This window comes from Phyllobates terribilis, unplaced genomic scaffold (assembly GCF_046119375.1).
Source record: "Phyllobates terribilis strain yellow unplaced genomic scaffold, ASM4611937v1 Scaffold_2__4_contigs__length_985480577, whole genome shotgun sequence".
Classification (NCBI taxonomy): Eukaryota; Metazoa; Chordata; class Amphibia; order Anura; family Dendrobatidae; genus Phyllobates; species Phyllobates terribilis.
Genome location: NW_027362762.1, coordinates 979328543 through 979346121, shown reverse-complemented (window position 1 = coordinate 979346121; position 17579 = coordinate 979328543). Strand labels below are relative to the sequence as shown.

Genomic DNA, 17579 nt, shown 5'->3' with positions numbered 1-17579 from the left:
ATACACATATTTGGTATCGCCGCGTTCAGAATCGTCCGATCTATCAATGTAAAAAAAGAATAATTAATCCGATCGGTAAACGACGTAACGAGAAAAAAATTCCAAATGCCAGTATTACTTTTTTTTGGTCGCCACAACATTGAAATAAAATGCTATAACGGGCGATCAAAACATCATATCTACCCCAAAATAGTATTAATAAAAACGTCAGCCCGGCGCGCAAAAAATAAGCCCTCACCTGGCCCCAGATCCCGAAAAATGGAGACGCTACGGGTCTCGGAAAATGGCAGCATTTTTTTTTTTTTTGCAAACTTTGGATTATTTTTTCACCACTTAAATAAAAAAGAACCTGTACATGTTTGGTGTCTACAAACTCGTAATGACCTGGAGAATAATGATGGCAGGTCAGTTTTAGCATCCAGTCAACGTGGAAAGAAAAAAAACCCAAAATAACTATGGAATTGCATTTTTTTTGCAATTTCACCGCACTTGGAATTTTTTTCCTGTTTTCCAGTACACAATATGGTAAAACTAGTAATGGCATTTAAAAGTACAACCTGTCATGCAAAAAATAAGCCCTCACACGGCCATATTGAACGAAAACTAAAAATGCTATGGCTCTGGGAACAAGGGGAGCAAAAAACGAAAATGCAAAAACGGAAAATCCCAAGGTCGCGAAGGGGTTAAAGAATCAATGGTGACTTTTAGGATTACTACCCCAAGAAGTTCTCTTCCTCTCTGAAGAGGCTATTTGCATCCATATTGGTATAAATGTATATAGGGTATGTGTATTCTGTATACCATGTAGATATCTCTATCATTATCATCTCATTTGAGGTTAGATACAGAACACGATTCTTTTCTCACATGTGAGAGATTCTCCCGATGCCTCATGTAAGTCTCTGATTACTGCTCGTCTTCATCTTCCGCTGCAGGAGAGAAACCATCACTGACACAAACGTCGGCTAATGAACACGTCAGCGATGGTCACAACCAAGACAAAAGAAGCTCAGAGGAAGGTAAGTCATGGTGTCTGGATCTCTTCTCATAGGCGCAAATGAGTTTTCTCCAATATCTTGAAGTTACTGGAAGTACAACATTAATGAGATAGAGTCGTGGATCTGATCCAGGATCAATAACGTGCAAATATTCCATCAGTGAAGCCGAGAACTAACAAGATGGACTGCGGAGGACGAGGCACCAACCAGACAGGGACCGGGAATATATCCAGCCTGTGCACAACAGGTAATGATGGGGGGGAAACAGTTACAGCTCAGATATGGGGACCTATTGTATATTGAATCTTAGGCCCCTGGGATCCAGTATCATGTCTGTATCCATCATGGTCTCTGCTTCTCATAGGCGACCTCATCCTAAATGAATACAATATTATATATATATACATTATTACACACATAAATATTAGCGAGAGGAGGATCAGAATATCAGGTGCAGAATGAAATAGCGTTGTGCTAACAGTGACTGTTCTGATGTAAGATGGCAGCCAGCGCAGGGTGTGAGATGGTCGGTGTCTCCTGAGCTGGACACCTCTCATACAGCACCATTATATTATGTGATCCTGTGACTGTAATGTAAGATGATGCGCTCACTGAATGTTCTCGGTTCCTGCAGGACTGGACCCCGGGGCCGGTACCCACACAGATATATACGCCCGCCCGGGCTCCGATGTTCTCCTACCTCTGAGATATAACCTGACCAGAGATAAAGATCCCATGAAGTGTGATGGGTTTATCTGGAACTTGAGGCAGAATGCATCAGGTTGCGATGTCCTGATCACCAAGAGTAAACGGTGCAGAGTGCCAGAACTTAACGTCCAGAGGTTCCCTAATTATAATGTCTCCCTGGACGGACGTCTCACCATCAGAAATGTCACCAGGAACAACAGCAGGGATTATATATTCACCCTGTACAGCGAAATTGGAGCACCAATATATACTCAATGTTATACTCTCCATGTACAAGGTAGGTGTATGATGTAGTGAGTGGAGAGTATGAGGAGCGTATGGCACCTTTATTACTCATATATCTACCCATCATCCTCTCTGGTCGCCCCATACTCGCTGTATGTGCTCACATGATGGAGGATGAGGAGGTGTGAGGCTCTTTGGTGGCTCGGATGCTGTGCTGTGTCTTCATACATTCTTATATGTTTCCCTCCCCAGTCCCGGTATCGCGGCCTCTCCTGAATGTGTCATGTCTTCCGGACGGTGGAGCCGCCATCGTCTGCGGCATTGACGCTGGGGATGATCCTCAGTTTTCTGTCTTAGTAAATGGCCGTTCATTGCTGGAGAACCCTGCCTCATCCAGGACTGCGGAGAAAACCAGTGAGGTTCATGTCCCCGTGACCACACCAAGACCCTGGAATATCACCTGCTCCGTCAGAAACCGGGTCAGTGACAGCGAGACCGGGAAATCCCAGGTGAAATGTGCAGGTGAGTGCTGCTCCTGCTGCTGGTTAATGAACCCATAGGAGTGGTCAGTACTGGGATCACTCATGTAGAGGATCACGCGAGGCTCTATAATAACAATACATCCTAAAGAGTATTTCCATCTTTCTGCCATCACTTCTCTCATCTGTGGGGGTCCATACTCTGATCCCCACCCGATCCTGTGAATGATGGAGGCATAGAGGTCTTTCAGCCCTACCTGTTGGTGTCACATGGGCAACGCAGCCCAAAAACCAGCATCAGAATAGCTTTCATGATCCCAGGGTTCAGTACACCTCTGCTCCTAGGTAGACGGTCGTGTTGTGCGTTTGAGAGCACAGAAATAGGTCGACATCAGGTGTGAATGGTAACCTTACTTATGAGACAATTTCTTTCTGTAGATATCAGGCACTTGGTACAGCGGCCTCCACGTCCAGTGCCAGGCTCTCAATCTACATTCCCTATCAGTATGTCTTTGGAGTGTGGGAGGAAAGCGGAGAACCCGGAGGAAACCCACGCAAACACGGGGAGAACATACAAACTCCTTGCAGATGTTGTCCTTGGTGGGATTTGAACCCAGGACCCCAGCACTGCAAGTCTGCAGTACTAACCACTGCTATTGGCTGAGCGAACAATGACCCAAGGCCTCTGAGATAAGGTCTCTAAATGGAAGCATTGTTACCTGAGGTTGAACCGATGAGCAAACAAATCACTAACAAAACCCAGAAAGCAAATTTCTAACAAAACAACAAAATACAACAATAAAACCAATGAAAATGGGTGCTCCGTGCTGGAAAAGTCTTTAGTAAATCTGCAGCTCCTCACATTTATTATTATAGCACCATTTATTCCATTATTACCTGTGAAAACAGGTACAATAATCTTTGAGCAATCCAGGAGGAGCGAGGACCCTGCCCCCGAGGGATCACAGTCTACAAGGGAGGGTTGTGGATTTCTTTTAATTTGGCCTCATCTGGCAACTAATTATCATGGAGGTCTGAGATTGATGTCAGTGATCTAAAAACCCCAAGACACAAACCGTCCATGAGGTTATGGGAAAACAGAATCTTACATCTTTAGTAGTGCACCGTCCTTCTGCGTCACAAGCGGCTGACAGTGAGGGAAGATGGATCCAACCATCACTGTCTTCCACCCAATCTGATCAAGAGCAGTGATGAGCGAGCATGTTCGCTACTGCTCGGTGCTCGCCCGAGCATCTCACTGCTCGAGATGCTCAGCGCTCGCCGAGTATTTCCGGGTTGCTCGGCTGGAGCTCGGGTCCCCTCCCTGCATGTTTGGCGCTCTTTACAGAGCCAATGAACATGCAGGGATTGCCTGCCACTCGCTGTAATGCCGTAGCCATGTTGGTTGTGGGCATTACAGTGATTGGCTGGCCGCACAGCGTCATCAGGTGTTTTTATCAGACCTGGCGCCGCCATGCTCGTCACAGTCACTCCGGATCAGACAATGTAGGGAGAGGTGCTGCTGAGCTAGGGAGAGATTTGCTTGTGTATTAGGTAGTGTAGGGAGAAAAATCGTACATTACACATATCCATCTTAACAAACAGTCCTTCTGAGGACTAATCCATCTGCAGAGATATCAGGCACGCAGGGTATATAGGCAGGCGGGGTATATAGGCAGGCAGGGTATATAGCAGACTGCAGTGCATATAGCACAAGTAGCTCCATTCCAGTTCTGCCTTCTTCTGCTGTTAGATATTTCTATACAAAGGCCCAGGTCTCAGGGGCCAGGAATAATTTTCTTTGGATCTTAATCCTCATTATTTGCTTAAAAAGCAATCCAGAGAACACCGTTTTTCTGCGCCATTTGCTTGTTGGCAGTGCAGAATACAGCCAGGTCCTTTCCATATTACAGCGCTAAAATCCAGCTATTTAAAACTGTGTTTTCTCCGTCAAACGGATCACATATAATTGCGCTGAAAATACTGCCATTTCTGGCCTCCATTAAAAATTTCCTTTAGTGTGTCATTGAAGTAATTCACAGCAGTTTGCTGTTCAAACTACTTACCTACAGGCCAGGTGTTTAAAACTCTGTTTTCTCCGTCACACGAATCACATATAAGTTCGCTCCAAACTCAGTCATTTGTAGTAAGCGTGGAAGATACCGTCCTCCAAAACGACCAGCCTGACCACCACCAGCATGATCAGGCACATGACAGCAAAGCACCCGACTTTGTGGGCCGAACCCCAGGGTCCAGGAACAGTGTCTGCGGGTGGCACCATTGCTTCTTCCGCTGTTGTGCATGCAAGCCAATCCCCTGTCCATGGTGCATGCGAAGATGCCTCCTGCCCTGCAACTGTTGTTGCGCACTCTCAAGTATCAGCATCAGGAAGCACGTCCATGTCCTTGTCCCAGCGCAGCGTTCAGTTGTCCATACCCCAGTCCTTGGATTGCAATCGCAAATACGCAGCCAACTCCACACAGGCCACACTACTAAATTCTCACATTTCACGACTGCTTGCGCTAGAAATGTTGCCATTTTGGCTTGTGGAGACGGAAGCATTCCGCAACCTGATGGCAGCGGCCGCCCCTCCGTACTCGGTCCCCAGCCGCCAATATTTCTCCCGGTGTTCCGTCCCCGCATTACACAACCACGTGTCCCAAAACATTAGCCGTGCTCTCAACAACGCAGTTACCGGTAAAGTCCACCTAATCAAGGACACGTGGACAAGTGCTTGTAGGCAGGGATGGTACATCTCGCTGACGGCACACTGGGTTAACATAGTGGAAGCCGGAACCCAGTCAGACATTGGGATGGAACACGTCCGCCCGACACAAAGGATTGCGGGCCCTAGGTCAATCAGGGTTGCCCCCACGGTCTACAGCTTCTGCACCTCATCCTCCTCAGCCTCCTCCTCCTCTTCAGCCTCCATCTCCGAAATGACCACATCAGTCACAAGCTGGAAGCACTGCAGCACTGCCTCGGCCAAGCGGCAACAGGCTGTGCTGAACTAATATGCTGTGAAAATGTGATGTGAAAATGTGAAAAACCGAACAACGCTGAAGAGTTGTGGACAGCTCAGAAAGAGAAGGCAGATCTGTGGCTCACACCGCTGAACCTACAGCCAGGCATGGTCATGTGTGACAATGGCCGGAACCTGATGGCGGCTCCGAGGTGAGGCGAGCTCACACACGTAACATGCCTGGCCCATGTGCTTAACCTCGTGGTTCAGCGGTTTCTCAAATCCTACCCGGACCAGTCAGATCTGCTTGTTAAAGTACGCCGCCTGTGTGCCCATTTTAGAAAGTCACCTACAGCTTCCGCCGCCTTTGCAGTGTTTCAGCAGCGTTGGCAGCTTCAGGCTCACAGACTGGTGTGTGATGTCCTCACGCGTTGGAACTCTACACTGCAGATGTTGGGAAGGATTTGTGAGCAGAAGAGGGCAGTTGTTGAGTACCAGTGTAATGCACACGCCCAGGCTGAGCGGCGTGTGCGTGTGATTCCACTGGACCGTGCCGGAGAGTGAATGCCTGGAGGGGCGTAACTAGGTATTCACCCGATCCGACCAGGGTCGCACGACGGCATACGACGCCAGTGCACCAAGGAGGAACCGAGCAGAGGGACCAGGTGCTACTCCAGGACAGACCCCCGACACGGTTGTTGACCCACACAGGGGAATACAGGAACAGACTGGTTAGGCTGGCACACAGACTGGTGGGAATAGGCAGGCACGACTGGTATGCAGGCAGGTGGGTATGCAGGCAGGGGGGTACAGGCAAGTACGGCTAGAGTGCAGACAGGAAGGCACTAGCAGGTAGGAACACAGGCGGGACAGGACCCAGTACACACTGGGACTCAGGAACAGAACCACAGATGTGGCGGACAAACACAGCAGAGTGAGGCCGCCCAGAGAGGTGAGCGAGAGCAGGGCAGGACGAGACCGCCTGGAGCGGTGAGCAAGAGCAGAGCAGGACGAGACCGCCTGGAGCGGTGAGCAAGAGCAGAGCAGGACGAGGCCGCCTGGAGCGGTGAGCAAGAGCAGAGCAGGACGAGACCGCCTGGAGCGGTGAGCAAGAGCAGAGCAGGACGAGACCGCCTGGAGCGGTGAGCAAGAGCAGAGCAGGACGAGACCGCCTGGAGCGGTGAGCAAGAGCAGAGCAGGACGAGACCGCCTGGAGCGGTGAGCAAGAGCAGAGCAGGACGAGACCGCCAGGAGCGGTGAGCAAGAGCAGAGCAGGACGAGACCGCCTGGAGCGGTGAGCAAGAGCAGAGCAGGACGAGACCGCCTGGAGCGGTGAGCAAGAGCAGAGCAGGACGAGGCCGCCTGGAGCGGTGAGCAAGAGCAGAGCAGGACGAGACCGCCTGGAGCGGTGAGCAAGAGCAGAGCAGGACGAGACCGCCTGGAGCGGTGAGCAAGAGCAGAGCAGGACGAGACCGCCTGGAGCGGTGAGCAAGAGCAGAGCAGGACGAGACCGCCTGGAGCGGTGAGCAAGAGCAGAGCAGGACGAGACCGCCTGGAGCGGTGAGCAAGAGCAGAGCAGAACGAGACCGCCTGGAGCGGTGAGCAAGAGCAGAGCAGGACGAGACCGCCTGGAGCGGCGAGCAAGAGCAGAGCAGGACGAGACCGCCTGGAGCGGTGAGCAAGAGCAGAGCAGGACGAGACCGCCTGGAGCGGTGATCAAGAGCAGAGCAGGACGAGACCGCCTGGAGCGGTGAGCAAGAGCAGAGCAGGACGAGACCGCCAGGAGCGGTGAGCAAGAGCAGAGCAGGACGAGACCGCCTGGAGCGGTGAGCAAGAGCAGAGCAGGACGAGACCGCCTGGAGCGGTGAGCAAGAGCAGAGCAGGACGGACAGGGCTCTCTTCACACGGAACAGACAGGAAGGGAAAGGCAGAGCCAGATACCCACAGGGTACTTGCAGTGAAGTAGCGAGTGGACCACAAACTCACAAACGGGAGTACAGAGACAACAAGCAGGAGTTAGGTACGAGTTCAGACTCTGCAGAAAAAGGAAAGGAACGGACATAGAGGCAAAACAGGTAAAGGATAGGAGAGAGTTCAGACTGGAACTGAGTGTACGGAAGAGACCGACACTGCAGCGGGATACAGGAGCGGGTCTGGGAATACGGCCCCCAGAGAGGCGGGACGAACAGGCAAGGAGCGTGTTCAGACAGGACAGACAAGATACAGGAGCGGGTCTAGGTAATCGGCCCCTAGAAGGCGGGAGGAACAGGCTAGGAGCGTGTTCAGACAGGACAGACAAGATACAGGAGCGGGTCTAGGTAATCGGCCCCTAGAAGGCGGGAGGAACAGGCTAGGAGCGTGTTCAGACAGGACAGACAAGATACAGGAGCGGGTCTAGGTAATCGGCCCCTAGAAGGCGGGAGGAACAGGCTAGGAGCGTGTTCAGACAGGCCTGGAAATACAGCCTCCAGGATAGGCAGACAAGAGAAACACAGAACGGGACCTGGCACCTTCAGAGTGCAAGCACACACTGAATGAAACACAATGCTCAGGCAGGGATTGATTGGAGCAGCTGGGTTATATACCAGGTGACAGACAGCAATAGGCTGAGGACGCACAAGGGGTGTGACCCACAGCAGGTACAAAAAGCAGGAAGTGATAGGGCGCCGCCCTTAAGCAGCAGAAATAGACACAAACAGACAGCATGGAGGGAAGCCAGAGAGACATTCTGGACTGGAGATCAAGTGCGCGCTCTTGCACAGTGGGAGATGGACCACCATGCAAGGGTGCCGCCAGGTATGTTACAGTACCCCACCCCCTTACGCCCCCTCTTCTTCAGGCCTGCCAGAATCTTCCGCAGGGAATTCGTGGGCCAATCCTTCACTTCAAGGAGATCACTCCCACTGTCCACAGGAAAAACTGGTCTCATCTGGTTAGCTAGGATGCTACCTCCTATCCAGCCATCCTCAGCAACAGACGAAACGGATGGAGTACCAGGAACAGCACACAAGGAAGTCTCTCTCCACATATTTTCAGGGGGCACCCCAGAGGGTACAGGAGACAACTGGAAGTCCTCCACCGGGTTGGAGGGGAGCAGAGACTTGGGGGTAAACTCTACTTCGAGGTACATCTTGTCAAGCTCACAGGAAGAAATAGACGGGTTATCAGGTACAGGATGAGGAAAAATCACTGTCTCTTTGTTATCTGGTGGTACCTCGGAGGATTCAGGAAACAACTGGAGGTCCTCCGCCGGGTCAGAAGAGTGCAGAGGCTCGGAGAAAACATCTGCTTCAGAGTACACTAGGTCGGACTCACTGGACAAAGCAGGCGAGGTATCGGGTACCGAGTATAGGAAAGTCTCTGTCCATTCACCACCAGGTGGCACCCCGAAGGGTTCTGGAGACAACTGGAGGTCCTCCGCCTGGTCGGAGGGGTGTAGAGACTCGGGAGTAACCTCTGCTTCGGAGTACACTAGGTTGGACTTACTGGACGAAGCGAGCGAGGTATCAGGTACAGAGTATAGGAGAGTCTCTGTCCTTTCGCTACCAGGTAGCACCCCAAAGGGTTCTGGAGACAACTGGAGGTCCTCCGCCTGGTCAGAGGGGTGTAGAGACTCATGGGTAACCTCTGCTTTAGAGTACACTAGGTTGGACTCACTGGACGAAGCGAGCGAGGTATCAGGTACAGAGTATAGGAGAGTCTCTGTCCTTTCGCTACCAGGTAGCACCCCGAAGGGTTCTGGAGACAACTGGAGGTCCTCCGCCTGGTCAGAGGGGTGTAGAGACTCATGGGTAACCTCTGCTTCAGAGTACACTAGGTTGGACTCACTGGACGAAGCGAGCGAGGTATCAGGTACAGAGTATAGGAGAGTCTCTGTCCTTTCGCTACCAGGTAGCACCCCGAAGGGTTCCGGAGACAACTGGAGGTCCTCCGCCTGGTCGGAGGGGTGTAGAGACTCATGGGTAACCCCTGCTTCAGAGTACACTAGGTTGGATTCACTGGACGAAGCGAGCGAGGTATCAGGTACAGAGTATAGGAGAGTCTCTGTCCTTTCGCTACCAGGTAGCACCCCGAAGGGTTCTGGAGACAACTGGAGGTCCTCCGCCTGGTCGGAGGGGTGTAGAGACTCATGGGTAACCTCTGCTTCAGAGTACACTAGGTTGGACTCACTGGACGAAGCGAGCGAGGTATCAGGTACAGAGTATAGGAGAGTCTCTGTCCTTTCGCTACCAGGTAGCACCCCGAAGGGTTCAGGAGACAACTGGAGGTCCTCCACCTGGTCGGAGGGGTGTAGAGACTCGGGGGTAACTACCACTTTGGGGTACCCATTGTCAGGCTCACAGGACGGAGCGGACAAAGTATCGAGTACCAGGTGTAGAGAAGTCTCTCTCCATTTGTCATCGAGTGGTATCCCGAAGGATTCAGGAGGCAACTGGGGGTCCTCCGCCAGGTAGTAGAGGTGCACAGACTCTGAGGTAATCACAGCTTCGGAGCATCCTTGGACATGCACACCGGTTAAAGTGGGTGAAGCATCTAATGCCGGGTGCAGGAAGTTCTCCTGTGTGGAGTCTGGATGGGCAGTAGTCTCTTCGGGCAGGCGAACTGGTGCACTACCCACGCACATTACCCGTTGGGGCTTCTCCGGGATACAGGGAGATGAAGCTTCAGTAGGGACTTCAAGGTTGGGGTCAGGAGGTCTCAGGGAGGACAGACCCTGGCGTGACGGCTTGCCTCTACGTCTAGCACGTCTGGACTGCCTCTTGAGGTTGGGAGAAGTATTCCGGAGAGCGTAGTCACCCTGTGAGGATTCTGGGTGGGCAGTAGTCTCATTGGGCTGGAGGACTATTGCGCTACCCACACACATTACCCATCGGGGCTGCTCCGGGATATTGGGAAGTGAAGCTTCAGCAGGAGCCTCCGGGTTAGGATCATCGAAGACCATTAGAAAGGCCACCAGGAAGGCCATTATGTCCAGGACGATAGGATCCTGTGTTTCCCATAGGGGGTTGATCCATTCCAAGGCATCACCCGCTAGGTTAGACATAATGAATGCCACCTTAACCCGATCGGTGGGAAAACATAGAGTGTAGAACTTGAAGTGTAGCATGCATTGCTCCACAAATGCACGACTTTGTCTTGGATCCCCATAGTAACGTAGCGGATCCGCAGAAACGGGTGCAGAAAGATCCATCTGGACGGGTGCGTAATTCGCCTGGAACTCAGCTAGAGAAAAAAAAATTGTATTTATTTATTTTTAATGCATATATTCGCTGGAAAACGTCTCAGAGAGCGAAGGCCGTGGGGCTCAACGGGAACCATGGCCTGAGCATGCTGTAATGCACACGCCCGGGCTGAGCGGCGTGTGCGTGTGATTCCACTGGACCGTGCCGGAGAGTGAATGCCTGGAGGGGCGTAACTAGGTATTCACCCGATCCGACCAGGGTCGCACGACGGCATACGTCGCCAGTGCACCAAGGAGGAACCGAGCAGAGGGACCAGGTGCTACTCCAGGACAGACCCCGGACACGGCTGTTGACCCACACAGGGTAATACAGGAACAGACTGGTTAGGCTGGCACACAGACTGGTGGGAATAGGCAGGCACGACTGGTATGCAGGCAGGGGGGTACAGGCAAGCACGGCTAGAGTGCAGACAGGGAGGCACTAGCAGGTAGGAACACAGGCGGGACAGGACCCAGTACACACTGGGACTCAGGAACAGAACCACAGATGTGGCGGACAAACACAGCAGAGTGAGGCCGCCCAGAGAGGTGAGCGAGAGCAGGGCAGGACGAGACCACCTAGAGCCGTGAGCGAGAGAAGAGCAGGACGAGGCCGCCTGGAGCGGTGAGCAAGAGCAGAGCAGGACGAGGCCGCCAGGAGCGGTGAGCAAGAGCAGAGCAGGACGAGACCGCCTGGAGCGGTGAGCAAGAGCAGAGCAGGACGAGACCGCCTGGAGCGGTGAGCAAGAGCAGAGCAGGACGAGACCGCCTGGAGCGGTGAGCAAGAGCAGAGCAGGACGAGACCGCCTGGAGCGGTGAGCAAGAGCAGAGCAGGACGAGACCGCCAGGAGTGGTGAGCAAGAGCAGAGCAGGACGAGACCGCCAGGAGCGGTGAGCAAGAGCAGAGCAGGACGAGACCGCCTGGAGCGGTGAGCAAGAGCAGAGCAGGACGAGACCGCCTGGAGCGGTGAGCAAGAGCAGAGCAGGACGAGGCCGCCTGGAGCGGTGAGCAAGAGCAGAGCAGGACGAGACCGCCTGGAGCAGTGAGCAAGAGCAGAGCAGGACGAGACCGCCTGGAGCGGTGAGCAAGAGCAGAGCAGGACGAGACCACCTGGAGCGGTGAACAAGAGCAGAGCAGGACGAGACCGCCTGGAGCGGTGAGCAAGAGCAGAGCAGGACAAGACCGCCAGGAGCGGTGAGCAAGAGCAGAGCAGGACGAGACCGCCTGGAGCGGTGAGCAAGAGCAGAGCAGGACGAGACCGCCTGGAGCGGTGAGCAAGAGCAGAGCAGGACGAGACCGCCTGGAGCGGTGAGCAAGAGCAGAGCAGGACGAGACCGCCAGGAGCGGTGAGCAAGAGCAGAGCAGGACGAGACCGCCTGGAGCGGTGAGCAAGAGCAGAGCAGGACGAGACCGCCAGGAGCGGTGAGCAAGAGCAGAGCAGGACGAGACCGCCTGGAGCGGTGAGCAAGAGCAGAGCAGGACGAGACCGCCTGGAGCGGTGAGCAAGAGCAGAGCAGGACGGACAGAGCTCTGTTCACACGGAACAGACAGGAAGGGAATGGCAGAGCCAGATACCCACAGGGTACTTGCAGTGAAGTAGCGAGTGGACCACAAACTCACAAACGGGAGTACAGAGACAACAAGCAGGAGTTAGGTACGAGTTCAGACTCTGCAGAAAAAGGAAAGGAACGGACATAGAGGCAAAACAGGTAAAGGATAGGAGAGAGTTCAGACTGGAACTGAGTGTACGGAAGAGACCGACACTGCAGCGGGATACAGGAGCAGGTCTGGGAATACGGCCCCCAGAGAGGCGGGACGAACAGGCAAGGAGCGTGTTCAGACAGGACAGACAAGATACAGGAGCGGGTCTAGGTAATCGGCCCCTAGAAGGCGGGAGGAACAGGCTAGGAGCGTGTTCAGACAGGACAGACAAGATACAGGAGCGGGTCTAGGTAATCGGCCCCTAGAAGGTGGAAGAACAGGCTAGGAGCGTGTTCAGACAGGACAGACAAGATACAGGAGCGGGTCTAGGTAATCGGCCCCTAGAAGGCGGGAGGAACAGGCTAGGAGCGTGTTCAGACAGGCCTGGAAATACAGCCTCCAGGATAGGCAGACAAGAGAAACACAGAACGGGACCTGGCACCTTCAGAGTGCAAGCACACACTGAATGAAACACAATGCTCAGGCAGGGATTGATTGGAGCAGCTGGGTTATATACCAGGTGACAGACAGCAATAGGCTGAGGACGCACAAGGGGTGTGACCCACAGCAGGTACAAAAAGCAGGAAGTGATCTGGCGCCGCCCTTAAGCAGCAGAAATAGACACAAACAGACAGCATGGAGGGAAGCCAGAGAGACATTCTGGACTGGAGATCAAGTGCGCGCTCTTGCACAGTGGGAGATGGACCACCATGCAAGGGCGCCGCCAGGTATGTTACAACCAGCATCAACAAGGCCGTCGGTATTCAGTTCAGACTCCACAAATAAGACCTCAGGAGTGGTCATGGATATCAGACATATGTACCATCCTCCAAAACTTTGAGGACTCCACCAAGATGGTGAGTGGCGATGACGCCATAATTAGCTTCACCATCCCGCTTCTCTGTCTTCTGAAACGCTCTCTGCTCACAATCAGAGAGGATGTATTGCAGGCGGAGCATGATGAGATAGAGCAAGGAACCATACAGGGTGATTACACACAGCCAAGCCTCATCTCATCCCAACGTGGATTGGGTGACAATGAGGAAGAGGAGGAGGAGGAGGAAGAAGGACAGGAGCTAGTTTCATGCACTATAGACGGTACTACCTGCACGACTGTCATACCGTCTGTTCAGCGTGGATGGCCAAAGGGCAGAGAGTAGGTGGAGGAGAAGGAGGAGGAGAGCATGGTCAGTCATCCTCTTGGTGAGGACACAGAAGTCTTGCCTGTTAGTAGTCTGGCACACATGGCTGAGTTTATGTTACGCTGCCTTCCCCATGACCCTCGCGTTCTCAAAATTTTGGGTGACAGTCATTACTGGTTGGTGACACTTCTTGACCCACGCTACAAGGAGAACTTTATATCTCTTATTCCTGAGGCGGACAGGTCTACAAAAATGGGGCAGTACAAGAAGGCCCTTGTTGCGGAACTATTAAAAAAATTCCCATCTGAAAACGCTGGCGGCAGAGGGCACACTTCGTTGGACAACCAAGGAGTACAGGCGAGAGAGACACAACTTCAATCCAGCAGAGGCCGAGGAACACTGTCAAAGTTCTGGGAGAGTTTTCTCAGACCCTCCCATCGCACAGGCCCTGAGGCACGGGGTACTCTCACAAGAAGTGCAAAGTTTGGGAAGATGCTGAGGGAGTACCTTGCCGACCGTACCAACGTCCTCCGTGATTCCTCTGTGCCTTATAATTATTGGGTATCCAAGCTGGACACGTGGAATGAACTCGCTCTCTACACCTTGGAGGTCCTGGCCTGCCCTGCCGCCAGCGTTTTATCAGAGCGGGTTTTTAGTGCCGCTGGTGGAATTATAAGTGATAAGCGCATCCGCCTGTCAACTGAAAATGCTGACAGGCTGACTCTTATAAAAATGAACAAGGGCCGGATTGGGCTAGACTTCTCAACACCACCGAATGATAGCAGAGTAACATAAAGTCAAATCTAGTGTCTTTTCTTGGGAGGTATATTCCCATGCACCTTTTCACACCCACACATGGGTATACGCTTCCTGATTTTGGCTATTTGCTCTTGTCCTCCTCTTTCTCCTCATCCTTCACCACCATATCACCAGGGTGACCGTGGTCCGTGATGAAACACCCACATAATTTTTTTAACGGGTGTTTATGATGCCGTAAAAAATTTTTTTTTATACAGTATGTTCATGTATACCCCCCAGGGGTAAATGTTTGTCAGCCCATACACTTAGTGCATGGGCATTACAAGTATGGGAGGCCCGCTCCTTTCTAATGGGAATTTGTCGTTACTGTGGCCCTGCTCTATGTGTCTTTAAATTCTTACTGGGGTTTTTCCTAAAATTGGTCAGCCGTTGGACTGACTGCATACCCTATAACTGTATAGCAGACTCTCTCCTTTCTAATTGGAACTTGTCGTACTTGTTACTGTGGCCCTGCTCTATGTGTCTTTAAATTCTTAGTGGGGTTTTTTCCAAATTTTGGCAGGCCTTGCAGTCACAGCATGGGCATTACCACTATGGGAGACCCGCTCCTTTATAATGGGAACATTTTTTTTACTGAGACCCTCCTCTATGTCTCTTCAAAGGGGTATTGGGTTGTGTCTAAATTTTTGGCAGCCCTTGCAGTCACTGGATACGCAATAACAGTATAGGAGACCCACTTGTTAATAATGGGAACAACAAAGCATAGCCGGCTGATGGCTCTCTAACAATAGCTAGGGCCAACTGCTGGCCTTTTAAGAATAGTAAGGGCCGCCTGATGTCCCTATAAAAATAGGCTTTATGACTTTCAGAGTCCCTCCATCATAAATAAAAACAGATGTGTCTGATGATGTGTCACACATCACATTGCCAGATAAGGTTGTAAAATGTTAAAATGACATTTCCCGGTGAATGCATTTGTCTTAAAAAATAACGTAAAAAAAACAAAACAATAGGATCTTCCTTTAGTATAAAAAACAGAATCGCCAATTCAACCTCAATGTAATCACATTGTTCAGCTCATGCACCTCCTCCTCCATCTCCAAAATGACCAAATCATTCACAAGCTGACAGCACTGCAGCACTGCCTTGGCCAAGCGGCAACAGGCTATGCTAAAGATAACATGCTTAATGCTTAATTGACAAACCGCCCAGCGCTGCAGAGTTGTTGAAAGCTGTAACACAGCAGCCTGATCTGTGGCTCTCACCGCTGAACATACAGCCAGGCATGGTCGTGTGTGACAATGGGCGGAACCTGGTGATGGAGAAATGACAGCCAGGGTAGATACGGTTTCTCTCTATGCCAGTCCTTTCACCGAGCTAAGGAATATGGCTGTGGTGAAATACAACTCCCACTGAGAAGCTGTTTCAGACTGAAAAACATTGTGCCCACCAGAGGATTTGATTCTGAGGGCTCACCTTTCTCACCCGCTCAAGAGCCCCATAGCAGCTGCAAAGTTAGCACTATCATGAACTCTCCTGAGGTAGAAGCCAAGGTACACCAGAGGATTCTCTGGTGGCACCGTCCAACCCTGCTGAGAAGCAGTCCTGGGTGAGAAAAGTCTGTGAGAAGGTTCCTGGACACTCTATGGCTGCATTTTTACTAAGGAGGAAACACACGCAAACACGGGGAGAACATACAAAGTCCTTGCAGATGTTGTCCTTGCTGGGATTTGAACCCAGGATCCCAGAACTGCAAGGCTTCAGTGCTAACCACTGATCCAATGTGCTGCCGTTCACCCTCTAATATCTAACAGGCTGGAGAAACTTGCACCTACTGCCACTCTTTCTTCAGCTCCTTTGTGAGAAAATGTATTTGGGCAGCCACTCAGTCTACCAAATAAAATTCCTGAGAAGGAAATTGGGGATGGCTTCGCTACTGGAACTGGGGGCAGTGCTAGTACCATGGCGTCGTACCATAGTTTGCTGGAAATATTCCAGGCTGGTAGGAGTCAAGCAAATTCCCACAGAAAAGTACCAGCAGTAATGTTCAGGCCACATTTCAAATGCAAGCAGCTTTAGAGGACTTCCTGACACGCAGGGTAGATACGGTTTCCCTCTATGCCAGTCCTTTCACCGAGCTAAACACAACTCTCAGCCAAAAAAGTTGTGGACTGGCTCCGTACTGTCCCTGGCCACATTCACCTGTCCACGTGTTTGAGGTTAGGCAGTCCTTCCCAGTCAGTGCACTGGGGAGGGCACGGGTAATGTTGTGGGACCCGTGCTTGTGGAAGGCGGAGGCGATCCCGGGAAATATAGTGGTGGCTGGGGACCGAGTATGGACACCCGGCCACCGTCGGCATAAGGTTGTGAAAAGCTTCCGCCTCCATGAGCTTAAAAGGCCACATTTCAAGTGCAAAAAGGAGTCTCTGGTTCTCTGGTGGGCCCGTCCAACCCTGCCGAAAAGCAGCCCTGGCTAAGAAAAGTGTGGGGGAAGGTTCCCGGACACTCTATGGCTGCTTTTTTAATGTGGATCGGCCATGCTTATGCATGTTATTTCTCAAAACATATTATAGATCAGGCCATTGTCCAATCTGTATTCAAGAAATTAAATGCGCAAAGAAAGATGTGTGCGTGTCAAAGCACCACCGACAAGGGCGAGTTGATGTTGGACGGGCTGCCATTGCTTCTGCAACAAGCTCAATTACAGGACTTCCTGGGAGAAATGACACCTAGGGTAGATACGGTTTCCCTTTATGCCAGTCCTTTCACCAAGCTAAGGTAGATATGGTTTCCCAAGTCTTTTCACCAAGCTAAAGAATATGGCTGTGGTGAAATACAACCCACCGACAAGCTGTGGACTGGCTCCGTACCGTCCCTGGCCACATTCACCTGTCCACTTGTTTGTGGTTAGGCGGTCCTTCCCAGTGAGTGCACTGGGGAGGGCACGGGTAGTGTTGTGGGACCCCTGCTTGTGGAAGACGGAGGTGATCCCGGGAAATATAGTGGCGGCTGGGGACCGAGTATGGACACTCGGCCGCCGCTGGCATGAGGTTGTGAAAAGCTTCCGCCTCCAGGAGCATAAAAGGCCACATTTCAAGTGCAAGCAGCTGCCCAGAAATTTGGCAGTATAGTATTGCAGCCTGTGGGTGGCTGGCTGCATACTTGCGCTTGCATTCCAAGGAATGGGGTAGGGACAACTGAATGGTGCAGTGGGACAAGGACGTGGACGGTGATTTTGCAAGTCTGCAATGACAGGTGCATGGAGTTAGGCATCTTCGCATGCGCGAAGGATCACTTATGATGGGCACACTTGTAGGTAGTGACCTGGGAGTCAGAGATGCTTCCAGAGGTCTTCCCCATGCTGTTCCCATGTCTTTTCAGCA

At 52.0% G+C, this 17579-nt stretch overlaps 1 protein-coding gene across 3 annotated transcripts in view; it reads left to right on the top strand.

Moving 5' to 3' along the window:
* The window catches only part of LOC141241447 (uncharacterized), a 221284-nt gene that overhangs the window by 76422 nt on the left and 127283 nt on the right, over positions 1-17579 (top strand). For all 3 annotated transcript variants that reach the window (XM_073668769.1, XM_073668768.1, XM_073668770.1), the window contains exons 2-5: positions 936-1019; positions 1159-1245; positions 1633-1983; positions 2184-2453. In XM_073668769.1, the coding sequence (XP_073524870.1) occupies positions 936-1019; positions 1159-1245; positions 1633-1983; positions 2184-2453 (792 nt within the window). The remainder of the gene's footprint in view (positions 1-935; positions 1020-1158; positions 1246-1632; positions 1984-2183; positions 2454-17579) is intronic.